At 47.1% G+C, this 16654-nt stretch overlaps 1 protein-coding gene across 4 annotated transcripts in view; it reads left to right on the forward strand.

The window, feature by feature from the left end:
* arid4b (AT-rich interaction domain 4B) overlaps nt 1-16654 on the forward strand; it is a 169600-nt gene that overhangs the window by 51034 nt on the left and 101912 nt on the right. For all 4 annotated transcript variants that reach the window (XM_029701926.1, XM_029701929.1, XM_029701916.1 and 1 more), the window contains exons 6-7: nt 6209-6288; nt 9638-9729. In XM_029701926.1, coding sequence (XP_029557786.1) covers nt 6209-6288; nt 9638-9729 — 172 coding nt within the window. The remainder of the gene's footprint in view (nt 1-6208; nt 6289-9637; nt 9730-16654) is intronic.

Genomic DNA, 16654 nt, shown 5'->3' on the forward strand with positions numbered 1-16654 from the left:
AGCAGGAAGAACCAGCTCAATAAGGAAGTGGTCAGATGACGCGGAGGCAACACTACAGGACTGTTTTGCTAGCACAGACTGGAATATGTTCTGGGATTCATCTAAAGGCATTGAGGAGTATACCACCTCAGTCACTGGCTTCATCAATAAGTGCATCGACGACAACTGTGTGATCATGCTCTCCGTAGCCGATGTGAGTAAGACCTTTAAATGGGTCAGCAATCACAAGGGCGCGGGGCCAGACGGATTACCAGTATGTGTACTCAGAGCATGCACTGACCAACTGGCAAGTGTCTTCACTGACATTTTTCAACCTCTCCCTGACCGAGTCTGTAATACCAACATGTAATAACTACATTTCAAGCAGACCACCATAGTCCCTGTGCCCAAGGAAGTGAAGGTAACCTGCCTAAATGACTACCGACCCATAGCACTCACGTCTGTAGCCATGAAGTGCTTTGAAAGGCTGGTCATGGCTCACATCAACACCATCATCCCAGAAACCCTAGACCCACTCCAATTTACATACCGCACCAACAGATCCACAGATGACACAATCTCAATCGCACCTGGGCCGCCTCCAGTTGGTGAGGGTAGGCAACAACACATCTGCCATGCTGATACTCAACACTGGGGCCCCTCAGGGGTGCATGCTCAGTCCCCTCCTGTACTCCCTGTTCACCCACGACTGCGTGGCCAAGCACAACTCTAACACTATCATTAAGTTTGCTGATGACACAACAGTGGTAGGCCTGATCACCGACAACGATAAGACAGCCTAGAGCGAGGAGGTCAGAGAACTGGCAGTGTGGTGCCAGGACAGCAACCTCTTCCTCAACATGATGAAGAGAAAGGAGCTGATCGTTAACTACAGGAAAAGGAGGGCCGAACACGCCCCCATAAACATCGATGGGGCTGTAGTGGAGCGGGTCGAGAGTTTTAAGTTCCTTGGTGTCCACATCACCAACAAACTATTATGGTCCAAACACACCAAGACAGTTCTGAAGAGGGCACGACAACTCGATTTCGCCCTCAGGAGACTGAAAAGATTTGTCATGGATCCCCAGATCCTCAAAAACCTGCACCATCGAAAGCATCCTGAGCGGTCGGTTCACTGCCTGGTATGGCAATTGCTCGGCATCCAGAGGGTAGTGTGTACGGTCCAGTACATCACTGGGGCCAAGCTTCCTGCTATCCAGGACCTATATACTAGACCGAGTCAGAGGAAGGTCCCAAGAATTGTCAGACTCCAGTCACCCAAGTCATAAGTGGTGCCGAAGCGCAAAGTCTAGGTCCAAAAGGCTCTTTAACAGCTTCTACCAGCTATAAGACTGCTGGACAATTAATCAAATGGACACCCAGCCAATTTGCATTGACCAACCCCCCCCCATTTTTTTATTTTTACGCTGCTGTTACTCGCTGTTTATCATTTACATTTACATTTAAGTCATTTAGCAGACGCTCTTATCCAGAGCGACTTACAAATTGGTGCATTCACCTTAAGATATCCAGTGGAACAACCACTTTACAATAGTGCATCTAAATCTTTGAGGGGGGGGGTTAGAAGGATTACTTTATCCTATCCCAGGTATTCCTTAAAGAGGTGGGGTTTCAGGTGTCTCCGGAAGGTGGTGATTGACTCCGCTGTCCTGGCGTCGCGAGGGAGCTTGTTCCACCATTGTGGTGCCAGAGCAGCGAACAGTTTTGACTGGGCTGAGCGGGAACTGTGCTTCCTCAGAGGTAGGGAGGCGAGCAGGCCAGAGGTGGATGAACGCAGTGCCCTTGTTTGGGTGTAGGGCCTGATCAGAGCCTGAAGGTACGGAGGTGCCGTTCCCCTCACAGCTCCGTAGGCAAGCACCATGGACTTGTAGCGGATGCGAGCTTCAACTGGAAGCCAGTGGAGAGAGCGGAGGAGCGGGGTGACGTGAGAGAACTTGGGAAGGTTGAACACCAGACGGGCTGCGGCGTTCTGGATGAGTTGTAGGGGTTTAATGGCACAGGCAGGGAGCCCAGCCAACAGCGAGTTGCAGTAATCCAGACGGGAGATGACAAGTGCCTGGACTAGGACCTGCGCCGCTTCCTGTGTGAGGCAGGGTCGTACTCTGCGAATGTTGTAGAGCATTCATCTATACATAGTGCCTTTACCACTACCTACATGTACAAATTACCTCGACTAACCTGTACCCACGCACATTGACTCGGTATCGGTACCCCCTGTATATAGCCTCGTTATTGTTATTTTATTGTGTAACTTTTATTTAATTTTTTACTTTAGTTTATTGAGTAAATCCTTTAACTCTATTTCTTGAACTGCATTGTTGGTTAAGGGTTTGTAAGTGAGAATTTCACTTGTATTCGGCGCATGTGACAAATAAAAATGTATGTTGCTCATCCTAATATTTCTTAATTCCATTCTTTTACTTTTAAATTTGTATATATTGTTGTGAATTGTTAGATACTACTGCACTGAGCTAGGAACACAAGCGTTTCACTACACAAATCAAATCCAATTTTATTGGTCACATACACATGGTTAGCAGATGTTAATGCGAGTGTAGGGAAATGCTTGTGCTTCTAGTTCCGACCGTGCAGTAATACCTATGAAGTTATCTAACAATTTCACAACTACCTAATACACACAAATCTAAGTAAAGGAATGGAACAAGAATATGTACATATAAATATATGGATGAGCGATGGCAGAACGGCATAGGCAAGATGCAGTAGATGGTATAGAGTACAGTATATACATATGAGATGAGTAATGTAGGGTATGTAAACATTATATAAAGTGGCACTGTTTAAAGTGACTAGTGATACATTTATTGCATCCAATTTTTTATTATTAAAGTGGCTAGAGATTTGAGTCAGTATGTTGGCAGCAGCCACTCAATGTTAGTGGCCTTGAGATAGAAGCTTTTTTTCAGTCTCTCGGTTCCAGCTTTGATGCACCTGTACTGACCTCACCTTCTGGATGATAGCGGGGTGAACAGGCAGTGGCTCAGGTGGTTGTGGTCCTTGATGATCTTTTTGGACTTCCTGTGACATCGGGTGCTGTAGGTGTCCTGGAGGGCAGGTAGTTTGCCCCCGGTGATGCGTTGTGCAGACCTCACTACCCTCTGGAGAGCCTTACGGTTGTGGGCGGAGCAGTTGCCATACCAGGCGGTGATACAGCCTGACAGGATGCTCTCAATTGTGCATCTGTAAAAGTTTGTGAGGGTGTTAGGGGCCAAGCCAAATTTCTTCAGGCTCCTGAGGTTGCTTCTTCTTCACCACACTGTCTTTGTGGGTGGACCATTTCAGATTGTCAGTGATGTGTACGCCGAGGAACTTAAAGCTTTCCACCTTCTCCACTGCTGTCCCTTCGATGTGGATAGGGGCGTGCTCCCTCTGCTGTTTCCTGAAGTCCACAATCATCTGCTTTGTTTTGTTGACGTTGAGTGAGAGGTTATTTTCCTGGCACCACACTCCCAGGGCCATCACACCCTCCCTGTAGGCTGTGTCGTCATTGTTGGTAATCAGGCCTACTACTGTTGTGTCGTCTGCAAACTTGATGATTGACTTGGAGGCGTGCGTGGCCACGCAGTCATGGGTGAACAGGGAGTACAGGAGGGGGCTGAGTAAGCACCCTTGTGGCGCCCCAGTGTTGAGGACCAGCAATATATGCCACACCTGTCAGGTGGATGGATTATCTTGGCCAAGGAGAAATGCTCACAATCAGGGATGTGAACAAATTTGTGCTGCAAAACAATTAGACAGAAATAAGCTTTTTTGTGTATATGCGAAAATTTTGGGGATATTTTATTTCAGCTCATGAAACATGGGAGCAATACTTTACATGTTACGTTTTATATTTTTGTTTAGTATATTTAACCAAGTAGCTACCCGGACTGTCTGCATTCACCCTCTTTTGACTCATCACATACACTGCTGCTACTCTTTATTATCAATCAAATGTATTCACAAGTCCTTTTTACATCAGATGTCACAAAGTGCTGGTACAGAAACCCAGCCTAAAACCTCAATGCAGATGTAGAAGCATGGTAACTCCCTAGAAAGGAAGAAACCTAGAGAGGAAACAGGCTCTGCAGGGTGGCCAGTTCTCTTCTGGCTGTGCCAGGTGGAGATTATAACAGACTATTAAATCCAGATTGTTCTTCAACATGTTCAAACATTCATAGATGACCAGCAGGGTCAAATAATAATAACAGTGGTTGTAGAGGGTGACACAGGTCAGCACCTCAGGAGTAAATGGCAGTTGGCTTTTCATAGCCGATCATTCAGAGGTCGCAACAGCAGGTGCAGTTCAGAGAGAGCGGGAGAGTCGAAAACAGCATGTCCGGGACAAGGTAGCATGTCCGGTGAACAGGTCAGGGTTCCATAGCCGCAGGCAAAACAGTTTAAACTGGAGTAGCAGCACGACCAGGTGGATTGGGAACAGCCTGGATTCATCAGGCCAGGTAGTCCTGAGGCATGGTCCTAGGGCTCAGGTCCTCCGGGAGGGCGAGAGAGTGCGAGAATTAGAGGGAGCGTACTTAAATTCACACAGGACTCCAGATAAGACAGGAGTCCACCTGGTCGTGCTGCTGCTCCAGTTTCAACTGTTCTGCCTGTGGCGATGGAACCCGGATATGGTCACTAATGTAACAAGGAGGAGAGGCGTCATTTAACACAGTATCAACCTTCAGCCATGTTTCAGTCAGGCCAATCACATCAAGGTTATGATCAGTGATTAGTTCATTGACTATAACTGCCTTGAAAGTGAAGGATGTAACATTAAGTAGTCTCCTATTCTGAGATGTGAGATATTATCATAATCTCTTTCAATAACGACAGGAAATGGAGGAGGTCTTTATTCCAGTGAGATTGCTAAGGTGAACACCTCCATGTTTAGTTTTGCCCAACCTAGATCGAGGCACAGACACAGTCTCAATGGGGATAGCTGAGCTGACTACACTGACTGTGCTAGTGGCAGACTCCACTAAGCTGGCATGCTGGCTAACAGCCTGCTGCCTGGCCTGCACCCTATTTCATTGTGGAGCTAGAGGAGTTAGAGCCCTGTCTATGTTTGTAGATAAGATGAGAGCACCCCTCCAGCTAGGGTGGAGTCCGTCACTCCTCAACAGGCCAGGCTTGGTCCTGTTTGTGTGTGAGTCCCAGAAAGAGGGCCAATTATCTACACATTATATATTTTGGGAGGGGCAGAAAACAGTTTTCAACCAGCAATTGAGTTGTGAGACTCTGTTTTAGAGCTCATCACTCCCCCTAACTGGGAGGGGGCCAGAGACAATTACTCGATGCAGACATCTTTCTAGCTGATTTACACGCTGAAGCTATGTTGCGCTTGGTGACCTCTGACTGTTTCATCCTAACATCGTTGGTGCCGACGTGGATAACAATATCCCTATACTCTCTACACTCGCCAGTTTTAGCTTTAGCCAGCACCATCTTCAGATTAGCCTTAACGTCGGTAGCCCAGCCCCCTGGTAAACAGTGTATGATCGCTGGATGATTCGTTTTAAGTCTAATACTGCGGGTAATGGAGTCGCCAATGACTAGGGTTTTCAATTTGTCAGAGCTAATGGTGGGAGGCTTCGGCGGCTCAGACCCCGTAACGGGAGGAGTAGAGACCAGAGAAGGCTCGGCCTCTGACCCCGTAACGGGAGGAGTAGAGACCAGAGAAGGCTCGGCCTCTGACCCCGTAACGGGAGGAGTAGAGACCAGAGAAGGCTCTGCCTCTGACTCCAACTCGTTGCTTAATGGGGAGAACCGGTTGAAAGTTTCTGTCTGCTGAATGAGCGACACCGGTTGAGCATTCCTACAGTATTTCCTTCCAGAAGCCATGAGAAAATTGTCCGGCTCCGGGGACCGATGCGGGGGGATTTATACTACTATCTGTACTTACTGGTGGCACAGACGCTGTTTCATCCTTTCCTACACTGAAATTACCCTTGCCTAACGATTGCGTCTGAAGCCGGGCTCGCAGCACAGCTATCCTCGCTGTAAGGCGATCGTTCTCCTTGTGAGAGTGTGTGATATGTGTCCAAAATGGCACCCTATTCCCTATATGGGCCCTCATCAAAAGTAGTGCACTATAACGGGAATAGGGTGCCATTTGGGAATCTGCATCCCTGAGTGTGTAGAGTAGATGCCATGGTGTTTATTCTGCCTAACTGCTCTTTCTCTCTCTTTCTCTCCCTCTCTCCAGTGTTTGATGATGGTGACGAGAAGACTCTGCGGCGTTCCTCTCTCTGCCTGAAAGGAGCGCGTCACTTTGCAGAGAGCGAGGCAAGTCTGTCTGTTGAACTCTACCTCAGTTTTATTACAGTCCTCGGCTGTGTTCCAAATGGCCCCCTATTCCCCATAGAGCTCTGGTCAAGAGTAGTGCACCAAGTAGGGGATAGGGGACCATCTGGAACATACTCTGACATTTGTCTTGGAAACAGTTCTTCCCTCAGTCACTTCCTGCTCTTTTTCAATCTTTTAGCCAACAGACACATATAATCTCGCTCTTCACTTGCTGATTTTGTACCAAGGCTGTTTATTCATTAATAATCAAAGTGAAGCTTCAGTTGTTGTTTAAAAAAAAAAAATGCAGCAGAGAATGTTTTCAGGCATTCTGCTAAATGTCAATACCCTCATCATCACGGTGCTGTAGAAATCACTCCAACATGTCAATACCCTCATCATCACGGTGCTGTAGAAATCACTCCAACATGTCAGTACCCTCATCATCACGGTGCTGTAGAAATCACTACAACATGTCAATACCCTCATCATCACGGTGCTGTAGAAATCACTACAACATGTCAGTACCCTCATCATCACGGTGCAGTAGAAATCACTCCAACATGTCAATACCCTCATCAATATGGTGCTGTAGAAATCACTACAACATGTCAGTACCCTCATCATCACGGTGCTGTAGAAATCACTACAACATGTCAATACCCTCATCATCACGGTGCTGTAGATATCACTACAACATGTCAGTACCCTCATCATCACGGTGCTGTAGAAATCACTACAACATGTCAATACCCTCATCAATATGGTGCTGTAGAAATCACTCCGACATGTCAATACCCTCATCAACATGGTGCTGTAGAAATCACTCCGACATGTCAATACCCTCATCAACATGGTGCTGTAGAAATCACTCTGACATGTCAATACCCTCATCAACATGGTGCTGTAGAAATCACTCCGACATGTCAATACCCTCATCAACATGGTGCTGTAGAAATCACTACAACATGTCAATACCCTCATCAACATGGTGCTGTAGAAATCATTCCGACGTGTCAATACCCTCATCAACATGGTGCTGTAGAAATCACTCCGACATGTCAATACCCTCATCAACATGGTGCTTAAGAAATCACTCCGACATGTCAATACCCTCATCAACATGGTGCTGTAGAAATAAATCCAACATGTCAATACCCTCATCAACATGGTGCTGTAGAAATCACTACAACATGTCAATACCCTCATCAATATGGTGCTGTAGAAATCACTCCGACATGTCAATACCCTCATCAATATGGTGCTGTAGATCTCACTACACCATGTCAATACCCTCATCAACATGGTGCTGTAGAAATCACTCCGACATGTCAATACCCTCATCAACATGGTGCTGTAGAAATTACTCCAACATGTCAATACCCTCATCAACATGGTGCTGTAGAAATCACACCGACATGTCAATACCCTCATCAACATGGTGCTGTAGAAATCACTCCGACATGTCAATACCCTCATCAACATGGTGCTGTAGAAATCACTACAACATGTCAATACCCTCATCAATATGGTGCTGTAGAAATCACTCCAACATGTCAATACCCTCATCAACATGGTGCTGTAGATATCACTACAACATGTCAATACCCTCATCAACATGGTGCTTAAGAAATCACTCCATGTCAATACCCTCATCAACATGGTGCTTAAGAAATCACTCCGACATGTCAATACCCTCATCAACATGGTGCTGTAGAAATAAATCCAACATGTCAATACCCTCATCAACATGGTGCTGTAGAAATCACTACGACATGTCAATACCCTCATCAATATGGTGCTGTAGAAATCACTCCGACATGTCAATACCCTCATCAACATGGTGCTGTAGAAATCACTCCGACATGTCAATACCCTCATCAACATGGTGCTGTAGAAATCACTCCAATATGTCAATACCCTCATCAATATGGTGCTGTAGAAATCACTCCGACATGTCAATACCCTCATCAACATGGTGCTGTAGAAATCACTCTGACATGTCAATACCCTCATCAACATGGAGCTGTAGAAATCACTCCGACATGTCAATACCCTCATCAACATGGTGCTGTAGAAATCACTCCGACATGTCAATACCCTCATCAACATGGTGCTGTAGAAATCACTCCGACATGTCAATATCCTCATCAACATGGTGCTGTAGATATCACTCCGACATGTCAATACCCTCATCAACATGGTGCTGTAGAAATCACTCCGTCTTTGTTGTTTCCTCATTTAATACATATTGTTTACTGTTAGTGTTTTAACAGCCATGATTCACCATTCTCCCCCTGGTTTAGTTGTGGTAACCTGTCCCCAAGGTCTAACCTGTCCCCAAGGTCTAACCTGTCCCCAAGGTCTAACCTGTCCCCCAGCTCTAACCTGTCCCCCAGACACTAACCTGTCCCCCAGACACTAACCTGTCCCCCCAGACACTAACCTGTCCCCCAGACACTAACCTGTCCCCCAGCTCTAACCTGTCCCCCAGCTCTAACCTGCTGTTTGCTGTTGGTCTCTGTTCCAGACACTAACCTGTACCCCAGCTCTAACCTGTCCCCCAGCTCTAACCTGTCCCCCAGCTCTAACCTGTCCCCCAGCTCTAACCTGCTGTTTGCTGTTGGTCTCTGTTCCAGACACTAACCTGTACCCCAGCTCTAACCTGTCCCCCCCAGCTCTAACCTGTCCCCCAGCTCTAACCTGTACCCCAGCTCTAACCTGTCCCCCAGCTCTAACCTGCTGTTTGCTGTTGGTCTCTGTTCCAGACACTAACCTGTACCCCAGCTCTAACCTGTACCCTAGCTCTAACCTGTCCCCCAGCTCTAACCTGTACCCCAGCTCTAACCTGTCCCCCAGCTCTAACCTGTAACCCAGCTCTAACCTGTCCCCCAGCTCTAACCTGTCCCCCAGCTCTAACCTGTACCCCAGCTCTAACCTGTCCCCCAGCTCTAACCTGTACCCCAGCTCTAACCTACTGTTTGTTGTTGGTCTCTGTTCCAGACACTAACCTGTACCCCAGCTCTAACCTGTACCCCAGCTCTAACCTGTCCCCCAGCTCTAACCTGTCCCCCAGCTCTAACCTGTCCCCCAGCTCTAACCTGCTGTTTGTTGTTGGTCTCTGTTCCAGACACTAACCTGTCCCCCAGCTCTAACCTGTCCCCCAGCTCTAACCTGCTGTTTGCTGTTGGTCTCTGTTCCAGACACTAACCTGTACCCCAGCTCTAACCTGTACCCCAGCTCTAACCTGTCCCCCAGCTCTAACCTGTCCCCCAGCTCTAACCTGCTGTTTGCTGTTGGTCTCTGTTCCAGACACTAACCTGCTGTTTGCTGTTGGTCTCTGTTCCAGACACTAGATCGACTCCCTCTCACCAACCCTGAGCACTTCGGCACTCCTGTCATCGGCAAGAAGGGGAACCGTGGACGCAGGTCCAATCCAGTGTGAGTATCTCCCTCTGTGAACTGTTGACTCCACCCTGGGCTGGGGACTGGGCTGTTGACCCCACCCTGGGCTGGGGACTGGGCTGTTGACTCCACCCTGGGCTGGGGACTGGGATGTTGACTCCACCCTGGGCTGGGGACTGGGCTGTTGACTCCACCCTGGGCTGGGGACTGGGCTGTTGACTCCACCCTGGGCTGGGGACTGGGCTGTTGACTCCACCCTGGGCTGGGGACTGGGCTGTTGACCCCACCCTGGGCTGGGGACTGGGCTGTTGACTCCACCCTGGGCTGGGCTGTTGACTCCACCCTGGGCTGGGGACTGGGCTGTTGACTCCACCCTGGGCTGGGGACTGGGCTGTTGACCCCACCCTGGGCTGGGGACTGGGCTGTTGACCCCACCCTGGGCTGGGGACTGGGCTGTTGACTCCACCCTGGGCTGGGGACTGGGCTGTTGACTCCACCCTGGGCTGGGGACTGGGCTGTTGACTCCACCCTGGGCTGGGGACTGGGCTGTTGACCCCACCCTGGGCTGGGGACTGGGCTGTTGACCCCACCCTGGGCTGGGGACTGGGCTTTAAGTAGCAACAGGGCTACTCTGCTGCTGGTGAGGTGAGAGCGAAGAAGAGATGACTCCTCCGTCACATCTCTGTACAGTACAACAGATGTAGTCATTTTCCTCTGGTTGTTACAGTGGATGTTTTAGAAGCCCTAGGCTAAAATAATACTTTGATAATGAAATGAGAGGCCTGCACATGGAATAGATGTCCTTATACCCAGATCCTGTCTCTCTGCATAGGGCCCTGGTCAACATTAGTGCACTATATCTGCATTGGGCCCTGGTCAACATTAGTGCACTATATCTGCATAGGGCCCTGGTCAACATTAGTGCACTATATAGCGAACAGGCTTCCATTTGGGAGGCCATCCTGGTATGAAAAGGACTCTGCTGTAGAATATTCTTAATCTCACCTCCCTCCATAGTGTTCATAGGAAAGTTAATATTGTTCTGAACCCTTATAGTGACTTGGAATTCACCCAGCTACACTTTATCGCCTTGGACATCATCTTCTGTGTCTTAGAGCGGAATCTTAGAGTGGAATCCGAGAGCGGAATCCGAGAGCAGAATCTTAGAGCGGAATCTTAGAGCGGACTAATATTGCTTTTGCTTCAGAATAAGTTGAAGTGAAGGTCTTCACTCCAAAGACACTGATGTTATCCTTTCCATCAATATTGTGAATGTTTATTTGTATGTCCTGTATTCATTCCATTTTCATATCATTACCTTAGCCAAATTCCTTCTAATAATTTATCAGTGTGCTTTCATGTGTGTTGACAGGCATTAGTCAATGTGCTCAGTGCAAGCCCCTCTCACCAATTAGCCTAATAATTGTCAGGTGGGTAAAGGTGCGTGGGAGCGGATCATTTGGCAGGTTTCCATTGTCTCTTGTGTTTAAAAAATAAAAAATGATATACCCGTGTCAAACTTCCCTTATTGCAACGATGATGGAAACAGTGTTTTTTTTAAATAAATGATGATTGCCAAATAATTTTGAAGGTACGTGGTGCATGTGAAATCATGACCCCTGTTGCATATATTATTCTGTACGACTTCCATAGCCTATTTAAACAGGGTGTCTATGAGCAAAATAACCAGACAGGACGTTGACTGGCTTTTAGGCATAAATGCATTGCATTTCTTTGGTTGCAGTCCTCGAGAGATTTCATTGCATTGAATCAAATGAATCAGGTTCAATGATTTTCTGCCCGTAGGAAGGGGTGTCGCTGTCTTAATTCTAAATGTCTACTGCTTGCAAAATCTATTTTTTTCAAATGTAACATGTTTATTTGCAAGACAAGGATGAATTTCCAGAAGGCCTGAATTGGTTCGCCTTTCTCTTCTGGTTGGCTGGATGCAAGTTTCACCATCCAATTATATCAGCTCTCCAGGGCTACGTTTACACAGGAACACCAATTCTGATATTTTTCCCACTAATTGGTCTTCTGACCAATCACATCAGCTCTTTTCACATTCGATCTTTTACAGACCTGATCTGTTTGGTCAAAGGACCAATTCATGAAAAATATTATCAGAATTGCCTCCCGAGTGTCGCAGCGGTCTAAGGCACTGCAGTGCTTGAGACGTCACTACAGATCCGGGTTCGATCCCGGGCTGTGTCGCAGCCGGCCGCGACCGGTAGACCCATGAGTCTACCTACTAGATTAGGATTATTTAATTAATACATGTACACCTACTAGATTAGGATTATTTAGTTAATACATGTCCACCTATTAGATTATGATTATTTAATTAATACATGTCCACCTACTAGATTAGGATTATTTAATTAATACATGTACACCTACTAGATTATGATTATTTAGTTAATACATGTACACCTACTAGATTAGGATTATTTAGTTAATACATGTCCACCTACTAGATTAGGATTATTTAGTTAATACATGTACACCTACTAGATTAGGATTATTTAATTAATACATGTCCACCTACTAGATTATGACATTGGTAGCATTAATCCTTCATCCCACCTGTCATCAGGGAGAATAGATATTGACTGTTGAGAAATAACCTGTCTTGTCCCATTTACTTTTTTCCAATCTTTACTAATGACATTTGAGTAAAGCCAGTGTGTCTATGTATGGGGAAGTCTCAACACTATACACGTCAGCTACTACAGCGAATGAAATGACTGCAATACTGAACAAAGAGTTGCAGTTAGTTTCAGAGTGGGTGGCAAGGAATACATTAGCCCTAAATATTTTTAAAACTAAAAGCATTGTATTTGGGACAAATCATTCACTAAACCCTAAAAGTCAACTAAATCTTGTAATAAATCATGTGGAAATTGAGCAAGTTCAGGTGACTGAACTGCTTGGAGTTACCCTGGATTTTAAACTGTCATGGTCAAAACATATTGATACAACAGTAGCTAAGATGGGGAGAAGTCTGTCCGTAGTAAAGAGCTGCTCCTACCTTCTTAACAGCACTATCAACAAGACAGGTCCTACAGGCCCTAGTTTCTACCTTCTTAACAGCACTATCAACAAGGCAGGTCCTACAGGCCCTAGTTTCTACCTTCTTAACAACACTATCAACAAGGCAGGTCCTACAGGCCCTAGTTTTGTCGCACCTGGACAACTGTTCAGTCATGTGGTCAGGTGCCAGAAAGAGGGACCTCGGAAAGTTGAGCTTCTGCTAGCATACAGCTCAGACACCCATGCATACCCCACAAGACATGCTACAAGAGGTCTCTTCACAGTCCCCAAGTCCAGGGGACTTAAATAATCCTGACAGTAGTGTTAGCTAGATACGTTAGCTTACTAGGTACATTAATACTGTAGCTAGCTACCTGACAGGAGTGCTAGCTAGATATGTTAGCTTACTAGGTACATTAATACTGTAGCTAGCTACCTGACATGAGTGTTAGCTAGATACGTTAGCTTACTAGGTACATTGGTAGCTTTAGGTTGGTTGTTTTTAAGCTCAACTTCCAGATTTCCACCAAGGATGTTGCCTCTCCGATCATCACTCTCTCTTGCTTGGGCAAAGGGACATTTAAGGTACACTCGGATGTGACGATGTAAAACATAATTCAAAGGCTGAGTGTTTAGGGCCGAGGGATGTCTACTTTGAGTTTGAAATGTAGCCCTAGTAACACTGATCAGCTGATCACTCCGGGTACCGCTGATCAGCTGATCACTCCGGGTACCGCTGATCAGCTGATCACTCCGGGTACCGCTGATCAGCTGATCCGGGTACCGCTGATCAGCTGATCACTCCGGGTACCGCTGATCACCCCGAGTACCGCTGATCACCCCGAGTACCGCTGATCAGCTGATCACCCCGAGTACCGCTGATCAGCTGATCACTTCGAGTACCGCTGATCAGCTGATCACCCCGAGTACCGCTGATCACCCCGAGTACCGCTGATCAGCTGATCACTCCGACTACCGCTGATCACCCCGAGTACCGCTGATCAGCTGATCCCCCCCGAGTACCGCTGATCACCCCGAGTACCGCTGATCAGCTGATCACTCCGAGTACCGCTGATCAGCTGATCACTCCGAGTACCGCTGATCACTCCGAGTACCGCTGATCAGCTGATCACCCTGAGCAACACTGATCAGCTGATCACTCCTAGTACCGCTGATCAGCTGCTTGGCTCCTCTCTCTCTCTCTCTTTCTCTCTCTCTCTCTCTCTCTCTCTCTCTATATATATATATATATATATATATATATATATATATATATATATACTGCTCAAAAAAATAAAGGGAACACTTAAACAACACATCCTAGATCTGAATGAAAGAAAGAATCTTATTAAATACTTTTTTCTTTACATAGTTGAATGTGCTGACAACAAAATCACACAAAAATAATCAATGGAAATCCAATTTATCAACCCATGGAGGTCTGGATTTGGAGTCACACTCAAAATTAAAGTGGAAAACCACACTACAGGCTGATCCAACTTTGATGTAATGTCCTTTAAAACAAGTCAAAATGAGGCTCTGTAGTGTGTGTGGCCTCCACGTGCCTGTATGACCTCCCTACAATGCCTGGGCATGCTCCTGATGAGGTGGCGGATGGTCTCCTGAGGGATCTCCTCCCAGACCTGGACTAAAGCATCCACCAACTCCTGGACAGTCTGTGGTGCAACGTGGCGTTGGTGGATGGAGCAAGACATGATGTCCCAGATGTGCTCAAATGGATTCAGGTCTGGGGAACGGGCGGGCCAGTCCATAGCATCAATGCCTTCCTCTTGCAGGAACTGCTGACACTCCAGCCACATGAGGTCTAGCATTAGGAGGAACCCAGGGCCAACCGCACCAGCGTATGGTCTCACAAGGGGTCTGAGGATCTCATCTCGGTACCTAATGGCAGTCAGGCTACCTCTGGCGAGCACATGGAGGGCTGTGCGGCCCCCCAAAGAAATGCCACCCCACACCATGACTGACCCACCGCCAAACCGGTCATGCTGGAGGATGTTGCAGGCAGCAGAACGTTCTCCACGGCGTCTCCAGACTCTGTCACGTCTGTCACATGTGCTCAGTGTGAACCTGCTTTCATCTGTGAAGAGCACAGGGCGCCAGTGGCGAATTTGCCAATCTTGGTGTTCTCTGGCAAATGCCAAACGTCCTGCACGGTGTTGGGCTGTAAGCACAACCCCCACCTGTGGATGTCGGGCCCTCATACCACCCTCATGGAGTCTGTTTCTGACCGTTTGAGCAGACACATGCACATTTGTGGCCTGCTGGAGGTCATTTTGCAGGGCTCTGGCAGTGCTTCTCCTGCTCCTCCTTGCACAAAGGCGGAGGTAGCGGTCCTGCTGCTGGGTTGTTGCCCTCCTACGGCCTCCTCCACGTCTCCTGATGTACTGGCCTGTCTCCTGGTAGCGCCTCCATGCTCTGGACACTACGCTGACAGACACAACAAACCTTCTTGCCACAGCTCGCATTGATGTGCCATCCTGGATGAGCCGCACTACCTGAGCCACTTGTGTGGGTTGTAGACTCCGTCTCATGCTACCACTAGAGTGAAAGCACCGCCAGCATTCAAAAGTGACCAAAACATCAGCCAGGAAGCATAGGAACTGAGAAGTGGTCTGTGGTCCCCACCTTCAGAACCACTCCTTTATTGGGGGTGTCTTGCTAATTGCCTATAATTTCCACCTGTTGTCTATTCCATTTGCACAACAGCATGTGAAATGTATTGTCAATCAGTGTTGCTTCCTAAGTGGACAGTTTGATTTCACAGAAGTGTGATTGACTTGGAGTTACATTGTGTTGTTTAAGTGTTCCCTTTATTTTTTTGAGCAGTATATATACATATATATATACATACAGTGAGGGAAAAAAGTATTTGATTTTGTACGTTTGCCCACTGACAAAGAAATCATCAGTCTATAATTTTAATGGTAGGTTTATTTGAACAGTGAGAGACAGAATAACAACAAACAAATCCAGAAAAACGCATGTCAAAAATGTAATGAGGGAAATACGTATTTGACCCCTCTGCAAAACATGACTTAGTACTTGGTGGCAAAACTCTTGTTGGCAATCACAGAGGTCAGACGTTTCTTGTAGTTGGCCACCAGGTTTGCACACATCTCAGGAGGGATTTTGTCCCACTCCTCTTTGCAGATCTTCTCCAAGTCATTAAGGTTTCGAGGCTGACGTTTGGAAACTCGAACCTTCAGCTCCCTCCACAGATTTTCAATGGGATTAAGGTCTGGAGACTGGCTAGGCCACTCCAGGACCTTAATGTCCTTCTTCTTGAGCCACTCCTTTGTTGCCTTGGCCGTATGTTTTGGGTCATTGTCATGCTGGAATACCCATCCACGACCCATTTTCAATGCCCCTGCTGATGGAAGGATGTTCTCACCCAAGATTTGACGGTACATGGCCCCGTCCATCGTCCCTTTGATGCGGTGAAGTTGTCCTGTCCCCTTAGCAGAAAAACACCCCCAAAGCATAATGTTTCCACCTCCATGTTTGACAGTGGGGATGGTGTTCTTGCGGTCATAGGCAGCATTCCTCCTCCTCCAAACACAGCGAGTTGAGTTACATTTGACATTTTAGTCATTTAGCATTTTCGTACTGGTCCCTCGTGGGAATCAAACCCACAACCCTGGCATTGCAAACACCATGCTCTACCAACTCAGCCACATGGGAGTTGATGCCAAAGGGCTCCATTTTGGTCTCATCTGACCACAACACTTTCACCCAGTTGTCCTCTGAATCATTCAGATGTTCATTGGCAAACTTCAGACGGGCATGTATATGTGCTTTCTTGAGCAGGGGGACTTGCGGGCGCTGCAGGATTGTAGTCCTTCACAGCATAGTGTGTTACCAATTGTTTTCTTGGTGACTATGGTCCCAGTTGCCTCGAGATCATTGA

Source organism: Salmo trutta, chromosome 2 (assembly GCF_901001165.1).
Source record: "Salmo trutta chromosome 2, fSalTru1.1, whole genome shotgun sequence".
Taxonomy (NCBI): domain Eukaryota; kingdom Metazoa; phylum Chordata; class Actinopteri; order Salmoniformes; family Salmonidae; genus Salmo; species Salmo trutta.